This window comes from Ailuropoda melanoleuca, chromosome 1 (assembly GCF_002007445.2).
Source record: "Ailuropoda melanoleuca isolate Jingjing chromosome 1, ASM200744v2, whole genome shotgun sequence".
NCBI classification, from domain to species: Eukaryota; Metazoa; Chordata; class Mammalia; order Carnivora; family Ursidae; genus Ailuropoda; species Ailuropoda melanoleuca.
In genome coordinates, this window is record NC_048218.1 from 130,177,722 (window position 1) to 130,197,377 (window position 19,656).

The following is a 19,656-nucleotide window of genomic DNA, read 5'->3' on the forward strand; positions in this document are numbered from 1 at the left end:
GGGTAATCAGAAGGGGGAATGAAGCATGAGAGACTATGGACTATGAGAAACTGAGGGCCTCAGAGAAGAGGGGGTGGGGGAATGGGGTAGACTGTGATGGGTATTAAGGAGGGCACGTATTGCATAGTGCACTGGGTGTTATACGCAACTAATGAAGCATCGAACTTTACATCGGAAACGGGATGTACTGTATGGTGACTAACAATAAAGAAACATTAAAATTAGAAAAATAAAATAAAAATAAAAATATTTGTTCTTCCAATCCATGAGCATGGAATGTTTTTCCACTTCTTTGTGTCTTCCTTAGTTTTGTTTATGAGTTTTCTACGGTTTTTTGAGTACAGATTCTTTGCCTCTTTGAAAAGGTTTATTCCTAGGTATCTTATTGTTTTTAGTGCAATTGTAATGGGATCGACTCCTTAAATTCTTTCTTCTGTCTCATTGTTGGTGTATAGAAATCCAACTGATTTCTGTGCATTGATTTTTCTACCCTGCCAGTTTGCTGAATTCCTGTATGAGTTCTAGCAATTTTGGAGTGGAGTCTTTTGGGTTTTCCACATACAGTATCATGTCATCTGCAAGGAGTGAGAGTTTGACTTCTTTGCCAATTCAGATGCCTGTTCTCTTTGTTGTCTGATTGCTGAGGCTAGGACTTCTAGTACTGTGTTGAACAACAGTGGTGATAGTGGACATCCCTGCCATGTTCCTGGTCTTAGGGAAAAAAGTCTCAGTTTTTCCCCATTGAGAATGATAGATGCTGTGGGCTTTTTGTAAATGGCTTTTATGATATTGACATATGCTCCCTCTATCCCTACACTGTGAAAAGTTTTAATCAAGAAAAGATGATGTACTTTGTCAAATGCTTCTTCCACATAAATCGACAAGATCATATGGTTCTTGTCCTTTCTTTTACTAATGTACAGTATCACTTTGATTGATTTGTGAATCTTGACCCATTCTTGTAGCCCAGGAATAAATCCCACTTGGTCCTGGTGGATAATCCTTTTGATATACTGTTGGATCCTATTGGCTAATATCTTGGTGAGAATTTTGGCATCCATGTTCATCAGGGATATTGGTCTGTCATTCTCCTTTTTGGTGTGGTCTTTGTCTGGTTTTGGGATCAAGGTAATGCTCAGAAAGAGTCTGGAAGTTTGTTTCTAGGAATGCATCCATTTCTTCCAGAATGCCTACTTTGTTGGCATATAGTTGCTCATAGTATGTTCTTGTAATTGTATTTCTTTGGGGTTGGTTGTGATCTCTCCTCGTTCATTCATGATTTTATTTATTTGGGTCCTTTCTCTTTTCTTTTTGGTAAGTCTGGCCAGGGCTTTATCAATCTTATTAATTCTGTCAAAGAACCAGCTCCTAATTTCGTTGATCTGTTCTCCTGTTCTTTTGGTTTCTATTTCATTGATTTCGGCTCTAATCTGTATGATTTCTCTTCTGCTGGATTTAGGCTTTATTTGCTGTTCTTTCTCCAGCTCCTTTAGGTGTAAGGTTAGGTTGTATATTTGAGACCTTTCTTGAAAGTTTCTTGAGAAAGGCTTGTATTGCTATATAGTTCCCTCTTAGGACCGCCTCTGCTGCATCCCAAAGGTTTTGAACAGTTGTGTTTTCATTTTCATTTGTTTCCATGTATCCTTTTTTTTTAAGATTCTATTTATTTATTTGACAGAGAGAGAGACAGCCAGTGAGAGAGGGAACACAGTCAGAGGGAGTGGGAGAGGAAGAAGCAGGCTCCCAGCAGAGGAGCCTGATGTGGGGCTCAATCCCAGAATGCCGGGATCACGCCCTGAGCCGAAGGCAGACACTTAACGACTGAGCCACCCAGGCACCCCCCCCATGTATTCTTTTTTAATTCTTCTTTAATTTCCTTGTTGACCCATTCATTCTTTAGTAGGATATTCTTTAACCTCCACGTATTTGTGTTCCTTCCACATTTTATCTTGTGATTGAGTTCAAGTTTTTAAAGCATTGTGGTCTGAGAATATGCAAGGAATAATCCCAATTTTTGGTACTGGTTGAGACCTGATTTGTGACTCAGTATGTGATCTATTCTGGAGAATGTTCCATGTGTACTTTAGAAGAATGTGTATTCTGTTGCTTTAGGATGAAATGCTCTGAGTATATCTGTGAAGTCTATCTTCACACAGATCCAGTGTGTCATTTAAAGCTCTTGTTTCCTTGTTGTTCGTCTGCTTTGACGATTTGTGCACTGCAGTGAGGGGGGTGTTAAAATCCCCTACTATTATTGTATTCTTATTAATGTGTTTATTTTTGTTATTAATTGGTTTATATAACTGGTTNATTTTCATTATTAATTGGTTTATATAACTGGTTGCTCCCATGTTAGGGGCATAAATATTTACGATTGTTAGACTTCTTGTTGGATAGCCACTATTATTATGATATAATGTCCCTCTTCATCTGTTATTACATTCTTTGGTTTAAAATCTAATGTGTCTGATATATGGATATATGTAAGCATTCTTATAAGACTATATAACTAAAATCCCAAACACAAATGCTTAATTAATATACACGTTGCTTTTGCAGGCTGCTTTTGCAAAGAAGAAAACTCACAAATTTGAAAAATGTTATCAGAAACCCAACCAAGAAAAGTAACTCCCATTAATATGACTCCTTCAATAATTACAAATATCAAAGAGTGGGGGTTCTATCCTAAAAATTAAAAAAAATTTTACACTACATGTACACTTATTGTACTTAATTAGGATAAACTAATGACCAGAGGCACTGAGGGATCCTAAAATACCCTTAAAGTAATGTTGAAATTTGTGTGTACTTTTGAAGTCAAATATATCTTAAGTATGAGGATTCTTTTTAAAATGGTAATTTATATACGGAACATATTTCTGCTGTCTGGTAAACACTACCTTGCTCTGATATATAAAGTAGAGGCAAAGACAACAAAGAACTTAGAACCTGTGAGAGAGAGAGAGAGAGAGCGCGCACACACATAAACAACTCTGCTATGACTAGACCAGACATTAACCACTACTGAATAAAGGTTTTGCCAAGTAAGGACCACGGGAAACATCAGAAATATATGTCTATGCAGTTTGTGTATGTACATACTTTCCACGAACAGCATTTAGAAAATTTGTATTTTACTTCATAGTAACTATACATATTAATACAAACTTTGAGTTGCCTTTATGAAATCTCTCTCTCTTTCAACAAACAACTGTTCAGTTTTTTGAGCCATCCATTGTTCCAGGTAATGGGAAAATTCTTATCCTCAAGCAGTGGGAGAAACTGGCAAGCAAATAGACATTTCTGCAGGTTAGCATCCAAGACATTCTACATTTGAATTTTCCCTTTGATCTCCAGTCTCAAATGATTTCTTAACTTGGACCAATTTGAACAAACTAATATGCATGCTTTTTTATCTCACATTCTTTTAATTCCCATTCCCTTCATATCCTCCATCTAATATACTCTGCCCCTTCTCTGCCCTGCCCTTCGCTTCCCTTTCTTTCCCTTTATTCACTCAAATCCATCAACTTCTTTAGGTTCCATAATTATCTGTCATAAATATGGCTTCTCTCTTAACAAATGGGTGCTATGATAATCATTCACTAGCTGAAATTCTCAGTAAACCACATTTTTGTTTACATCATGGTTAANTGTTTACATCATGTTTAACTCTAAAGTGGCCAACAATAACACAAAAATTTATTCAGTGACATCCTTTAAGGATACAGAATGTTCAATCCAGCTCAGTCTCTACACCTTCTGTCCATCTCCATTAGGTTCTTATGAGGTCTAACTTTGAGGTCTAACTTATCTTTTTATTCATCTTTGTACACCCAGCATCTAACACAGGGGCATATTTAATAAATAGTTATAAAATAAATGAGGAAGAACTAGATAATGAATATTGCTCCTCACAACAATACCCTGAAACTTTTAAGAAACTGTTCAATTGAGAACACAAGCTAATAGTTTTACAGCAACAAGGTCAAAACAAGAAAGAACTAATTAGTTAACCATAAAGCTTAATTATCCAAAATTATCCTAAATCCCTAGCATTAGGGTTAATACAAGTTATTCTGCATATCAGAGTAGAAGTGAAGAGCATGAACCCTTGAGCCAGGTTACCTCAGTGCAAATCCTGGCTTTGTCACTTGTTACCTGAACGACCTTGGCAAGTTATTTAATCTTTCTGTACTTCAGTTTCTTCACCTGTAAAGCTGTCGTAACAACATACTACCATCCTCATTGTGTTGTTACGAGGATTAAATGTGAAAATATTTGTAAATTGCCTAAAATTATATCTGGCACATAGTAAATACTCTGTAATATTGTTAAATAAATAGATAATATTAGCACCTCCCAATCTGAGTCTTGAATAAATCTGTTCTGTCAAGATGCTCTATGTAATTATATATTGAATAGGTTTGGGGAATGTTGCATTTTGTGGAGAGTCACAATACAAAAATTATAAACTCAAAGCTTTAAAAAATTTTATAAGAGTGGTCCAAAATAGTGTTATAGGAAGACCCTGNATTTTATAAGACTGGTTCCAAAATAGTGTTATAGGAAGACCCTGAACTCACCTCCTCCCACAGACACACCGAATCTATAGCTACATATGCTATAATTACTGCTGAAAAAGAACTGAGCTAGCTGAATAGCTCCCTGCACAAGGGATAAAAGGGCTTTATTGAGAGGGGTAGGAGAGGGAGAGACATAGTCTTGCCAAAAAAGCCACCCTTGCATGGGACCTGCAATAGGAAGGAATCTTCCAGCTCCAGAGCCTGTCCCCACATCAGGCACTCCAACCCCATGGACCTGCACTGAAGACAGAAGACCACAAAAATGTCTAATTTTGGAAACTAAAGAGGCTTACGTTCAGGGTATTCAGAGGGTCTAAGGGAGGTGAGATACCTTTTTGGATGGACTTGCACGCAGACTTGTCTTGTCATGGGACCTAGCACAATGGGGAGTTTGAGAGGTGACTGGGTTATATATGAAGAAGATGAATTTGCTGATCTTAAAGCATCTGCTAGAGGGTCAGGGACCACTTATGACTTTCGTGGGGATATGGGTGCTGGGGAGAGCCACTTTTGCACTCACCCCTCACTTTGCTAGCATAGGTGAGCAGGTGCAGACACAGCCTCACAAAAGCTGCTGGTGTATTCCACCCCCAGTGCTCTTTCTTGGCCTTCCCAAGTTACTACTGTGTCCTACCTTCAGTGCTCTCCCCTAGCCTTGCGAAATAAAGCTGGTGGAAAGTAGAGTCCATACAGGGGATACCCCTTGATCACTTGGCCTTCGTAGCCACAAGGGATTGCGTTTCTGGACCCCAGGGGACTATTTCAATCAGAAAGGCAGTTCTGGGTAGGCTATCACACCCCAGGCATTACACAGACAACAGGATGAAACACAGCCTCAGCTTTTCTGAAAAAAAAAAAAAAAAAAGAAAAGTTCATACACTTGTCCTGGAACTTCAACCTGAACAACAGGATTCAGGTTTGCCATACATTTGGAGGCTATAAAGGTGCTATCAGGGAAGGGAGGCAGGGAGACACCATTTTTGAGGCCTCCCTTGGGCTCATCACAGTTCACTTGTACCTCCTAGAAAGGAGCTTATACACTCATCTGAAGCTCTGATTTTTGCAACTGATGCCCAGAGACACCCTCAGGTCTCCCAGTTTGGAGGTCATCAGGGTTTATGATTGTGTTCCCAGAGGACTGTATAAATTTGCATACTTTAAATGCTGCTGCCTGAGGATCTGGCTTCCAAGGGTCCTGAAACTAGGCACTGACTGAGATCACTCCCTTTGGAACACTGCCAGATCTCAGCACACCTTTAGCAACTGGGACCTATCAAGAAAAATCAAGCTGCTTAGATAATCACAAAAGTACAAGAGACAACCAAGAGGTAGGATAAGGTTGCATGATAAGACTCATCACCTACACAAGGTGCTCCTGCAAGTCTGGGAGAGGTAGCTGTTTCAATGAATACATAGAAACAAGCAGAGAGAGTCAAGCAAAATGAGGACACAGATGACCACATCCCAAATGGAAGAATAAGTCACAACCTTAGACTAAGACCTCAATGAAACAGAGATAGTGATCTCCTTGAGAAAGAACTCAAAGTAATGGTCATAAAGATGTTTACTGAATTTGGGAGAAAAATGGATAAAGGATAGGAACTTCAACAAAGAGACAGAAAATATAAGAAAGTATTAAACAGAAGTCACGGACCTGAAGAATACAATAACCGAGCTGAAAAAACATTCTAGGGGGATTCAGCAGCTGAATAGATGAAGCCTAAGACAGAATCAGCGACATGGAAGACAGGTCAGTGGAACTCACCCAAACAGAGCCTCAAAAAGAAAAATAAATAAATAGAGAGCTTAAGGGACCTATAGAACAACACTATGCAAAATTACATTCACATTATAGGAGTCTCAGAAGGAGAAGAAGGATAAATAGGCAGAGAACTTATTTGAATAAATAATAGCTGAAAACTTCCCTAACCGGGAGAAGGAGAATCATTCATGTCCAGGAAGCACATAGAGCCACTAACAAGATGAAACCAACAAGAACCGCACCAAGACACATTATAATTAAACTGTCAAAAGTTAAAGAGAGAATCTTAAAAGCAGTACAATATATGATTAGTTAACTCATAACAAAGGAAGCAAGAATATACAAAAGGGAAAGGACAGTCTCTGCAATGAATGATGTTAGGAAAACTGGAAAGCCTATGCAAAAGAATGAAACAAGACCACCATCTTGTACCATAAACAAAATGGGTTAAAGACTTGAATGTATGGCCTGAAACCACAAAAAGTCCTAGAGGAAAACATAGGTAGTAAGTTCCTTGACACTGGTCTCAGAGTTGAATTTTTGGATCTGACTCCAAAAGCAAATGCCACAAAAAACAAAAATAAACAAGGACTACATCAAACTAAAAAGCTTCTGCATAGCAAAAGAAACCATCAACAAAAAGACATGGCAACCTAAGTGGGAGAATATATTTGCAAATTATATATCTCATTAGGGGTTAATATTCAAAATATATAATGACTCTATACAACTCAACACCAAATTTTTTTTTAAAAAATCTGATTAAAAACTGGGTAGAAGACATGAACGACATTTCTCCAAAGACAACATCCATGGCCAACAGGCACATGAAAAGATGCTCAGCATTACTCATCATCAGGGAAACACAAATCAAAACTCCAATGAGCTATCACCTCACACCTGTTACATGGCATCTAGGGGGGCCTAAAATCAAAAACACAAGAAACAACAAGTGTTGCCAAGGACATGGAGAAAACGGAACCTTGGAGCAGAATGCAAACTGGTGCAGCCACTATGGAAAACAGTATGGAGTTTCCCCAAAAAGTTAAAAATAGAACTACTCTGTGATCCAGTAATCGCACTACTGAGGATTTACCCAAAAGCAAAAAACACTAATTTGAAGGGATACATGCACCCCTATGTTTCTAGCAGCATTATTTACAGTAGTCAAATTGTGGAAGCAGCCCAAGCATCCATCAATAGATGAATGGATAAAGATGTAATATATGTATACAATGGACTATTACTCAGCCATAAAAAGAAAAAAAAATCTTGCCATTTGCAACAACATGGATGGAGCTAGAGTATAATGCTAAGCAAAATAAATCAGCCAGAGAAAGACAAATACCACATGATTTCACTCACATGTGGAATTTAAGAAACAAAACAAATGAGCAAAGGGAAAAAAAAAGTGAGACAAACCAAGAAACAGACTCTTAACTGTAGAGAACTGATGTTTACCAGAATGGAGGTGGGGGAATGGGTGGGTGAAGCAGGTGATGGGGATTAAGAGTACAGTTACCATGATGAGCACTGCGTAATGCATAGAATTGTTGAATCACTATATTGTACACCTGAAATTAATATAACACTCTATATTAACTATACTGGAATTAATATTAAAAACAAAGAACACTTGTATTTAGTTGTTTAATGCAAACTGTGTTTAGATCAGTGATACTTCAGTGTGGAAGAGAGACCTATTCTGTGATGCCATGTAACGAGGTCTTGAAGACCACTTGTAATAAAGATGTTTCTAAGAGAGAGAGAGACAGAGAGGAAGGAAGGAAGGAAGGAAGGAAGGAAGGAAGGAAGGAAGGAAGGAAGGAAGGACGGACGGACAGGTTTTATAGCTACACAAATTTGTTTATATGTATTCACACCAACACTTCCCAAGTCTATCACAATACAAAATAAACATTACTACCCCACAGTATTAGTTTTGATTAACACATTTTGGGAAATTCTAATTATGCACCTGTTGCTGCTTTGATTTGTAATCATTCAAATATATTTGTATCTGTATTTTTAAATGCATTTAATTGCATGTATTTATTTCAAGTCACAACTAGAAAGAGGATATGGATTTTAGGTTTAATGTAACTTCTATTTATTCTTCTACTGTTGCTCCCTTTCTATTTTGCTCACCTAAATATAATGTCACATGTTACTTAAAACCATAATTTAGGACTTGTGGTTTCATAGGTGTCTGACTTAACAGCTCCAACAAAGCTTCTAGCCACACCCATAAAAATGCCCTTCAAGCAGAAAATTTTGGCTGAAAAGAAAAAACCTCAGAGCATTACAAAAACTCAAGATGGATAAAAAAAAAACCTATTGCCAAAATCTTAGGAGTCTCATGTCAACAAAGGCAATGGAAATGAATTGGTGACCTATAACATGATTAACCTCAGCAAAAAGAGGAAACCCTTGCCTGAAGGGAAGTGGCTAGAAGCTTCATCTTTCCTCCCTTTCTTCCCTACAGCTCAGTGTCTTGACTTCTAAAAAAAGGATAACTCTCTCTTTACAGTATGATGATACTTCTGAAACAGCCTTTAGGGCAGCATCACCCAGAAGGCAATGAGCAATAAGCATTCCCCTCCTTTCACTTAGGAACTCCAGTGTGTACTGAAATTTAAACACAGTAAAGGGAGCACAAATATGCCCAGTGATTTTCAACACGGATGCAAACAGAATTAAAATGGAAGAAAACGTTTTTTAAACATGCTTGGGCAATCAGGCATCCATAGGCAATAAATAACAAATCATTAAATAAAAATGAACCTTGACCTAAACCACACGCATTTTACAAAAATCAACTAAAAATTAATTATAGATTTCAATGTAAAATGTAAAACTATAAGCCTTTTAGAAAAAAAAAAAGAAAGAAAGAAAACCTTTAAGATTTAGGGCTAGTCAGAAAGTTCTTAGACTTGGCACCAAAAACACAACCCATAGAGGGGAAAAATAATAAACTGTGCTTCATAAAATTAGAACCATTTGCTCTGTGAAAGACCCTGGTAAGAGCATGAAAAGACAAAGTACAGACTGGGAAATAATTTGCAACCCTCATATTTGACAAAGGACCTGCTTCTGCAATAATAAAGNTGGGAAAGTACAGACTGGGAAATAATTTGCAACCCTCATATTTGACAAAGGACCTGCTTCTGCAATAATAAAGAACACAAAACTCGATGTAAAAAAAACAAAAAAACAAAAAAAAACCAATTATAAAACAGACAACTTATACATAGAGCCATTTTACAAAAAAATATATACAGATGACAAATAAGCACNACAAAAACAAAAAAAAAACCCAATTATAAAACAGACAACTTATACATAGAGCCATTTTACAAAAAAATATATACAGATGACAAATAAGCACATGAAAAGATGTTAAAAATCAATATGTATTACACAAATGCAAATTAATACCATAATGAGATATTACTATGCATCTATCACAATGGCTAAAATAAAACATAGTGACAACACAAAATTGTGGTGAGGATGTTGAGAAACTGGATCCCTTATAGATTTGTGGTGGAATGGTACAGCCACTCTGGAAAATAATTTGGCAATAATTTAAATAACAATTTCTTTAAAAACTAATTATATGACTAGCATACAACCCAGCAATTGCAATCCTGGGCATTTATCCTAGCGAAATGAAAAGTTAATGTTCACTCAAAAGTCTGCACACAAAATGTGTATAGCAGTTCTATTTCTAATAGTCCCAAACTAGGAACAACCCAGATGCCTGTCTTTCAGCAATGAATGGCTAAACAAACTATGATACATTGAGGGGTGCCTGGGTGGCTCAGTCCATTAAGCGTCTACCTTTGGCACAGGTAATAATCTTAGGGTCCTGGGATCGAGCCCCACATCAGGGCTCCCTGCTGGAGGGGGGGCTTGCTTCTCCCCCTCTCTCTGTCTGCTGCTCCCTCTGCTAGTGTTCTTTTTATCTCTCTCAAATGAAAACAATTAAAAACAAATAAACAAACAAAAAACTATGGATATTCATACCATGAAATACTAATTAGTAATGAAAAGGAACAAGCAGATTAAACATTCAACAAACTAGAAAAATCACCAAGGAATTATGGTGAGTGAAAAAAGTCAATCCCAAAAGGTTACATACTATATGATTCCATTTACAGAACATTCTTGAAATGGCAAAGTTATAGAAATGGAGAACAATACTGGTGGCCAAGGGCAAAGAGGGGGATTAAGTGGGAGGAAAATATGGTGGCTATAAAAAAAAAATCTTTGTGGTGAAGGGAATGTCTGTATCTTGACTCAGTCAATATCAGTATCCTGATTGTGATTTTGTACTATCAATTTGTAAGATATTATCTTTGTGGGAAACTGAGTATAGGGCAAATGGAATCTCTATGCATTACATCCTACAACTTGCATGTGAATCTACAATTATCTCAAAATAAAAAGTTTAACAAAAAAATGTTAACTGAATGGTATATTCAACAACCGCTCTATTCTTTTCATTTGTAGCAAGTACACCTTTTCAATATGCTAATATTGACATGTCTTAAACAATATTATTTTAAGAAAATGGGGATTATCCCTGAACTCATTTGAACTGATTATTTTATAATGCTTCTCATGAAAATATGAACTCAATTCACAATTTTAAAAGGAAAATGACTAGTATCAGGGGAAATGAAATGCTAAAAGCCCAATTAAATTAAATATTAAACAACGTTCTCGAGGATTATAGATTCAAAAGTAGGCAACTGTCTCAAACAGAAAAAGCGAAAAAAAAAAAGTTTAAATAGTAATTAAGAGATAAAATGCACCTACTGTGTGGTAATAATACTGAGAGCAATTTTTTTTTAAAAACCTACCTAGGGGCGCCTGGGTGACACAGCGGTTAAGCGTCTGCCTTCGGCTCAGGGCATGATCCCGGCGTTATGGGANAAGAAAAAGCGAAAAAAAAAAGTTTAAACAGTAATTAAGAGATAAAATGCACCTACGGTGTGGTAATAATACTGAGAGCAATTTTTTTTAAAAAACCTACCTAGGGGCGCCTGGGTGGCACAGCGGTTAAGCGTCTGCCTTCGGCTCAGGGCATGATCCCGGCGTTATGGGATCGAGCCCCACATCAGGCTCCTCTGCTATGAGCCTGCTTCTTCCTCTCCCACTCCCCCTGCTTGTGTTCCCTCTCTCGCTGGCTGTCTCTATCTCTGTCAAATAAATAAATAAAATNAAAAAATAAAAAATAAATAAAAACTTACCTAAGAACAAAGAGTATATTCAATTTCCAAATGTTGGATGAACTTACATAGTCTGGTTATCTAGGACACTTTNAAAAAAAATAAAAACTTATCTAAGAACAAAGAGTATATTCAATTTCCAAATGTTGGATGAACTTACATAGTCTGGTTATCTAGGACACTTTTCTGATATAAACTTGCCCTAAAATATGTTAATATACCCTAATTGCCACTTCCACTCTAATCATCTCTCTCTTCATACAAATACATGCAGACATATATATATTTTTAAATCTCCACTATTTCCATTTTCCCATTATTGCTCATCCTTTTCAACCTATGAGTTCTAGATAACTGAATCAGTGCTTACTGATGTAGCACTTGTGGAGGGGACTAATGACTTTCAAATTTAACAGCCAAATAAATGTGCTGATACTCATTTCTTGATACTCTCTTTTCCTTTGTCCTCTGTGACAGTGTCCACTCTTGTCTTTCTTCTACAGTTTCCACTTCTCTGTCTCACTCATTGGACCTTCTTCTTACTTCTCCTTCTCAACAGCAACAATAAATATTTGTGAAGCACTTTACCAATTATTTTCATATACATTATTTCATTTGTATTTGTGAAGAAAGTTTATAATCATATTTTTTACAGGCATGCAAAAAAAGGCACTGGTAAGTGATTTATCCAAGATTATACTCAGAGTCAAGTAAATACCGTTTTTCACCTTTTTTCTTGCTGTTTCTGTCCTTCCATCAATCTTCCCTACTTTTATGGCTTTTGGTATCACCTATGGAGATATCTTTAAACTGTATCAGTGATACACTCCTTTCATTTGTAACACAGATAATACAGATATTTTCAAAGTCCCACATTTTTACTGCCTGTTAGATAACTTGATACAAATGTCTCCTGGCATGAAATTCATCAGGTTGCAAACACCACTGTCTAGAGGAAACAGTAATGTATTTTTCTTTTTTGCTTACTTTAATGGCCTGACCATTTCTCTGGTCATCTAGATACAAAGCTTAAATGTTAATACTTTCCTCCTTCACATCCAGTCCATTGTCAAGTCATGGATCTCTCAGCTTTGATTCTTTCTAGCCCACTCTCTGCACTCTAAAATAGACCATCACCCTTGCCTCAGTTAGACCACTGTAATGCCCTGATTACAAGCTATTCCTATATCACTGTCAGATTAATATTCTTCATTTGTAGCCTTCTGCTTAAAAGTAGTAACTCCAACTGCCTGTTCTCCTGCTGCCAGCTTCTTCTGCCAACACATATGTGCTTGATGTCAAAGTCAAAGGCAAACTCAAAGTCTGTCAAAAGTATTTTTGAAGGTATTTTTACATGCAATTTGTTCAAGGGAGCCTACACTCCAGAAGAACTAGGCTTCCTGTATAAAGGGGAGAGCAAGTATTTAAAGAAAAGAAACAATAACAACACAAGATCACAAGGCTGGAGTTAGGCTCTTTTGAGATGGGAAAGCCCATCCAACCGGTCTGGCAAAGCTCATCAGAAACTGCAGACATCAGTATCACCAAAAAAGTTTGAAATGAAGGTTTGGGGTTTTTTTTAAAGTTTTCATTTATTTATATGAGAGAGAAGGCATGAGCAGGGGGAGGGGCAGAGGGAGAGGGACAAGTAGACCCCCTGCTAAGTGGGAAACCTGACTCAAAGCTCAATTCCAGGACCATGAGATCATGACCTGAGCCAAAGTCAGACGCTTAACCAACTAAGCCACCCAGGTGCCCCTGAAATGAAGGTTTTTAAGAAGTTATCAACTTAAATGAAAGGCCGCAAGGCTTTTATTTATTTTGGGGAACATAAAGGTACATTTTTTTTTCTGAACCATATTCATAGTATGCATAGACATAAGGTAGCAAGACCAGATATTGGTGGCACTTTCTCATCTACAGTATGGGTCCCTTCTAACTTTTCATTCTTATTTATAACTTTTTCCATTTACAGTCAAACTAGTAACTAGGTGGCTTAGTGTGGTCCAAAGAACTTCTTGCTTTCTTGCTTTTGTGTTGTTTCTGCCTCAAGTACCTTAGCAGCAATCAAAACACGAGCAATTCTTAACCATCCACATAAATTCTACCTTAAATTTCCTGATACTTCTCTACCAAAATGAATATTATCATTCCTCTTTAATAAAATTCATGAAACTTTTGTTTTGTTTTACTTTTCTGGACATGGGTATTTTCCCTTGCATTGTAGTGTGTATTATCTTCTAGTCACTATATTAAAGTATGTGAAATGCACTGTATTTGCCTTTAATAACCTTATGATGATGGTAAAGAGGGGCTCAGTAAAGAGCTGTATTATGACTACCAGCACCACTACTACTACAAATATATGCTCATATTTACTAAGTGCCTACGACACACCAGGTATGCATTAAGTAATGTAACCCTCAAAACTACCCTATAGATTAGGAATATAGACCCAAAGTAGCAACTGGCCAAGGTTACATAAATAACACATGGTGTATATAGAATTAGAAACTCTAGCCATCTGGTTCTAGAGCTTTAACTATTAAGCAATACTGCAAATTTGAACTGAACAAAATAAGGATACATTCTGAACTTAAAAGCATGTATTTATTCTCTTTCCATTTTCTTCCATGGTCACTGCCATTTGACCAGAGAAGGTCATGGATACCTCTTCCTTCAATAAAAGCCAAAGTTGTATTTGTATCAACTTTTTCTGGCTTTATATAATGCCAGAGTCTTTTGCTAAAGTTGGAACCACGGTTGTAAAACATAACTGAGATGACCGTAAACTATTTTGTAATAAAAATTGAAGCTTTACTGGGTGCCTGGTTGGTTCAGTCGGCTGAGTGTCCAACTCTTGGTTTTGACTCAGGTCATGATCTCAGGGTGATGAGATCGAGCCATGTGTGAGGCTCTGCGCTCGGCAAGGAGTCTGTTAGGGAATTCTCTCCTCCTCCCTTACCCCTTCCTCACTCTCTGAAATAAAGAAATCTTTAAAAAAAATTGAAGCTTTACTTCATTGAGGCTTCATTGTTAAGTCTATAACTGAGAGACCTTATAACAATTACCACATTTACAGAATACTACTTAATAAACTGAATCAGTAGTTGGAGTTAATAGATTCAATGGAAGGTAGGAGTTTACTCCAACAGAATCAGCGAGTAACTTAAATACAAAAAGAAATATCCTCATTGTTTCCAAAACTTATATAAATGTGAATGAAGCATACACTTGACTTAAATCTTCCCAGGTATCATGGCTAATTTCCCTTTTAATGATTATTACAGTGCATAATTTCTCCTAGTTATCATAGCAAAGTTTATCATAGTAAAGCTATCAACAGCACATAACAGATACATTTCAGCATTTTTCTGATACTTTCATGGAACTAATACAGCAGTAATGGTCAGGTGCTATCATAAACTGAAAAGCATATTTCTATGATTATATGTCATAGTCNGATGGTCAGATGCTATCATAAACTGAACAGCATATTTCTATGATTATATGTCATAGTCTTCAGTTTCTAACACATGGAGAACAAAATATGCAAAGGCTGCCTGAAATTGTCTATTTAACTACTGAGTCTACCAGTCATTTATCCTTCATTCCAAACCACAGATACTGATGGTAAATGAATAAATGTAAATGAGAAGCCACATTTACCCATTATATATGTATGTACACATGCTGATACACATGTATTATATAAAATACCAACCAGCCATTCTTTCTGTCTTCACCAGTAGCTACCAGCAACTAGTATACGGTACTAACATTTAATTTTATATAATCTTTTAAAAAAATTTTACCTTAAATAGGCTCCATGCCCAGTGTGGAGCCCAATGTGGGGCTTGAACTCACAACTCTGAGATCAAGACTTCAGCTGAGATCAAGACTTGGATGCTTAACTGAGCCACCCAGGTGCACCTTAATTTTAAATAATCTTAATTCTCCGATTTTTTTTGTTTTTGTCTATACATAAATTTTACAGAATTATAATATTGACAGGTATAAATTATAGAACTGAATTTTTAAACAACATTATAATGAAAACATTTCCATACTCTCAGTAGCCATAACTGACAGAGATAATTTCACTCACAACTTTCAGAGATAATTCTGAGATAAACAGCTTTATGCACTCATTTTTCTCTACTTTTGAGTAATTTTTTGGTATATATGTTGACAACAGGATTGTTAATATTTTAAATTATCTTGAAATGTTATAGGCACCATTTAAAAAAATAAAATTTTACGCTGCATTGTTAGTGCCTAGATTTCTACATTTTTCAATGAAATAAAAATGTTGAAACAGGTTAGCAGTTTCTTTCTTCTACCTTATTCATTCTAGCAATTGTCAATAAATACTAAGCAAAAAAAAATGTATACTAGCAGGTTCTAAGGAAGAGGAAGGTGTACGGAGTTAAGCTAATTTAAAACTGAAAGCCTTTTTCTTAACGTAATTTCCATGATTTCAAGAATATTACAGCCTCGTAATGAAAAATATTAAAAGGAATATGAACTCTCATGATTCATTCATCCATACTTGATTCTATGAATATAATTTGGTATTTAGATACGATCAAACTACATGCAAATTCTTCAGAGGCATAAAATTTCTTCATAAACATGATTTTGATCACTGCACACTACTAATATATCTTATTTTACCTAATCATTTCCCTCTTAGTATACAGTGTTGCAATGAAGAGGGGCAAATTTTTGTCTACCTTCCCGATTATTTCTTTAAATTCCTAGAAGTGAAATTACTGAGTTGTAAAGTTCTTGATACCTAAAATCAAAATAATTTTCAAAAAAGCTGTATTCAAACTTGAAGGAAAAAAACAATTTTGAAATATGAAATAAAAGCACTACTTGGAATGTATCACAGACAGGTATTTGACATTATACATTTGTGGGACAGTTCTCTGGTAACAGTGGATAAGAAGTCCAGAAATGGGAAAGAAGTCAAAGGCAGCAAGCAGGGAAAGAAGGTAGGTGGGGCAGAGGGTAAAGAAACAGTACAAGCTCTATTAAAATATATCATGCTTTGCCTGGATATACCTTGTACATTCATGGTCTGGTTGGAGAAGGGAGCCAGAAGTGATCCCAACCTTTTAATTCTTCTATAGTCTTTCTGGACATCTAAAGGCAGGTGGGTTTGGAGTTTAAGGATTACTTGAAAACTATGCTGTTTGGCTTGTATGAAGAATACAGGCTATTTTTTTTAAAGATTTTATTTATTTATTTGACAGAGAGAGAGAGAGCCAGCGAAAGACGGAACACAAGCAGGGGGAGTGGGAGAGGAAGAAGCAGGCTCCCAGCAGAGGAGCCTGATGTGGGGTTCAAACCCAGGACTCTGGGATCACACCCTCAGCCGAAGGCAGACGCTTAACGACTGAGCCACCCATGCGCGCCCTGAAGAATACAGGCTCTTGAAACCAAATGTAAAATCTGCTTGAGAATTTTAATAGTCTTAGAATAATCATATCCTCAAAATAATGAGAGATAGATAGAGACAGAGATAAAAATAGAGAAGAGAGAGAAGAATGCCATGGGGTATAGTATCTGGGATTAAATATCAAGAGAGTATACGGAAAATAAATCATCCTTTACCTTACCAATTCATATATTCATTCAATCATTTACTCCTTTAACCAATATTCACTGAGCACCTATTAGATCCCAAGTACTGCTTTAAATGCTGATAACATGATAAATCAAGGAGATACGGTGCATATTCTCTTAGAGCTCACAGATTAGTGAGAAAGACTGAAAACTAAACAGGCAGTTATGTAGAATACGATGGCAAGCTCAGTGGGATAAAGTAAACATAACAGGGTCAACCAATCCTATTAGGGTGATTTTAGAAAGCATCTGGGACTGGTTTTTCTAATGAAAACTTAAAGCTAGTTGACAGAACAAAGTGGGTTGAAAAATCAAAATGGTAACATGCCTTGCCTGGGGTCATCCACCAAATACTGTCAAGGCTAGAAGTGAGATCTGCAGACTCTTCGCTGATGTTAGTGATATTCCACTATTTTAAGTTTCCTTAACACCTGTGGACGGCCATTCTTTATGAAATGTGAATGATCAGAAAGACCCACGGTACATGGAAAAGAGCATGGAGACTATGCTTTAAACTACAAAATATTTTAGGACAGACTTGGATCTTTAGGGCACATTTGAAAAGAAAATAAATTGTGCTTTGTCTGCTGTCTAGCCTTTCAGTTAGGCTTGTCAAATAGCAATGCGTCTGTGATTATCCCAATCCATCATTAAAAACTTCATCAAATGCTTGCTTAGGCCAGTGGGGTTCCAAGTATGTATTCAACTATTTACAACAAGACAGAACGGATGAAGCAAAAGCCAGGCTGGAAGTGCTTTCTTTTTGAACTCCATGACACCAGAAATTTGTAATAAATTTGAATGTTGATCACTTGATCCTGATTCCATCTAGAGGACATTACAGGATAAAAACAAATGGTAGAGCATTTTTAGGGGAGGATGATGAAGTCTAATTACCAATATCACCCTCGTGCATTTGATCATCTTGCTTTCTAATTTCCAAATGTTCTTATTATATTGACCCTCAAATTTTCATCTCCAGAGAACTGCATAGCACTTTACTACTATGCTCTGTTCCTTTTATGGGTTTGCGTAACAATATTTAATTACATCTCTTTTCTTTGAAAATAGTTAGTAACTGGCTTTTTAATTTCTCTCTCCCTCTCCAAGGTGATACTCTGCCTCAGAGCAACAAGGGAAAAAAATTAAGTGTATACTGAGCAAAACAATTATTCTCAAGTCTTAATTTTCTATAGCAGAGGAAGGCAGAGGTAGCATGTGTGACCGAAATCCATGGCCACGCCCCAAATTTCATTTCAAAAAGCAATTTCAACTTCTCATGTAAAACAAAGCTATTATTTGCAGCAAGACTGGTTGATTGAAGGGTTCCCCCTGCCCTGCCCCATAATCAGCCAGGGGGTAAAGGGAGGAACACATGAAACAGAAGTACCCTCAAACTTGAAAAATCAGTCCCCAAGGAAAAGAAACTTAAATGTAATCATTTAGCACTGCATAAAGAAGAAATTCTACAAAAATGTAAATACAGCTGAAACCATGATGGTTATTGTTTTCAGATTCTAAATACCCTATTTAGAACCAATATATATAAAGAGTTACCCAGTTTTCTTTACCAAGTCTGTGATTATTTAAAACCAAATCTTGAAGCTACACATTTAGAAGTACCTCTAGGAAGTATAAAAATGAAGATATCATGCTTTACCTCCACATTTCTCTGTGATGACNGGAAGTATAAAAATGAAGATATCATGCTTTACCTCCACATTTCTCTGTGATGACATTAATTGGGAGGCTAAATTGAAGTTGTGCATAGAAAGCAGCTTCTCTACTTATGAACAGATTCCAAAAAGTGATTCATGATTCTAATTGTTTTTAAGCGCAAAGTGACTAACGAGGTAAGTTTAAGTTTACAATTCCCAAATGCATTTCCACAATGTAGAAATATCCATTGTTCTTTCAAACCTTCAAATGTTTGAAGGACTTTTAAATAATGCGAGAGGAAAGAAGAACACATGTGGTCTTCTTTCTGTTGATACCCATTCAACCCAGGATCTTTTGCCAAAATAGTTTCATCTATCTGAATAAAATTTGTTAAAGTATCTGACAACCATGATCGATGATAAAATTGTTTTAGGAAACACCTTAGATTGAACAGTGGGTCCAAAGGTATGGTTCAGACAGGCCAGGAACATCAGCTTTAACTGGGAATATGTCAGACATGCACAATTGTTGGGCCCCATCCCAGGCCTACTGAATCAGAAACTCTGGTTTGGGCCCCACAAATTGCATTTTATTTGTTTTTTAAAGATTTTATTTATTTTTATTAATTTGTCAGAGAGAGGGAGAGAGCACAAGCAGGAAGAGCAGAAGAAGAAGGAGACGCAGGCTCCCTGTTGAGCAAGAAGCCGGATGTGGGACTCGACCCCAGGAGCCTGGGATCATGACCTGAGTTGAAGGCAGATGCTTAACGGACTGAGCC

The 19,656-nt window shown here is 36.7% G+C and overlaps 1 protein-coding gene across 1 annotated transcript in view; it reads right to left on the reverse strand.

The window, feature by feature from the left end:
- The window catches only part of MAGI2 (membrane associated guanylate kinase, WW and PDZ domain containing 2), a 1,281,842-nt gene that overhangs the window by 596,250 nt on the left and 665,936 nt on the right, over positions 1 to 19,656 (reverse strand). Inside the window, exon 5 of the mRNA XM_034641709.1 lies at positions 18,299 to 18,335. Coding sequence (XP_034497600.1) covers positions 18,299 to 18,335 — 37 coding nt within the window. The remainder of the gene's footprint in view (positions 1 to 18,298; positions 18,336 to 19,656) is intronic.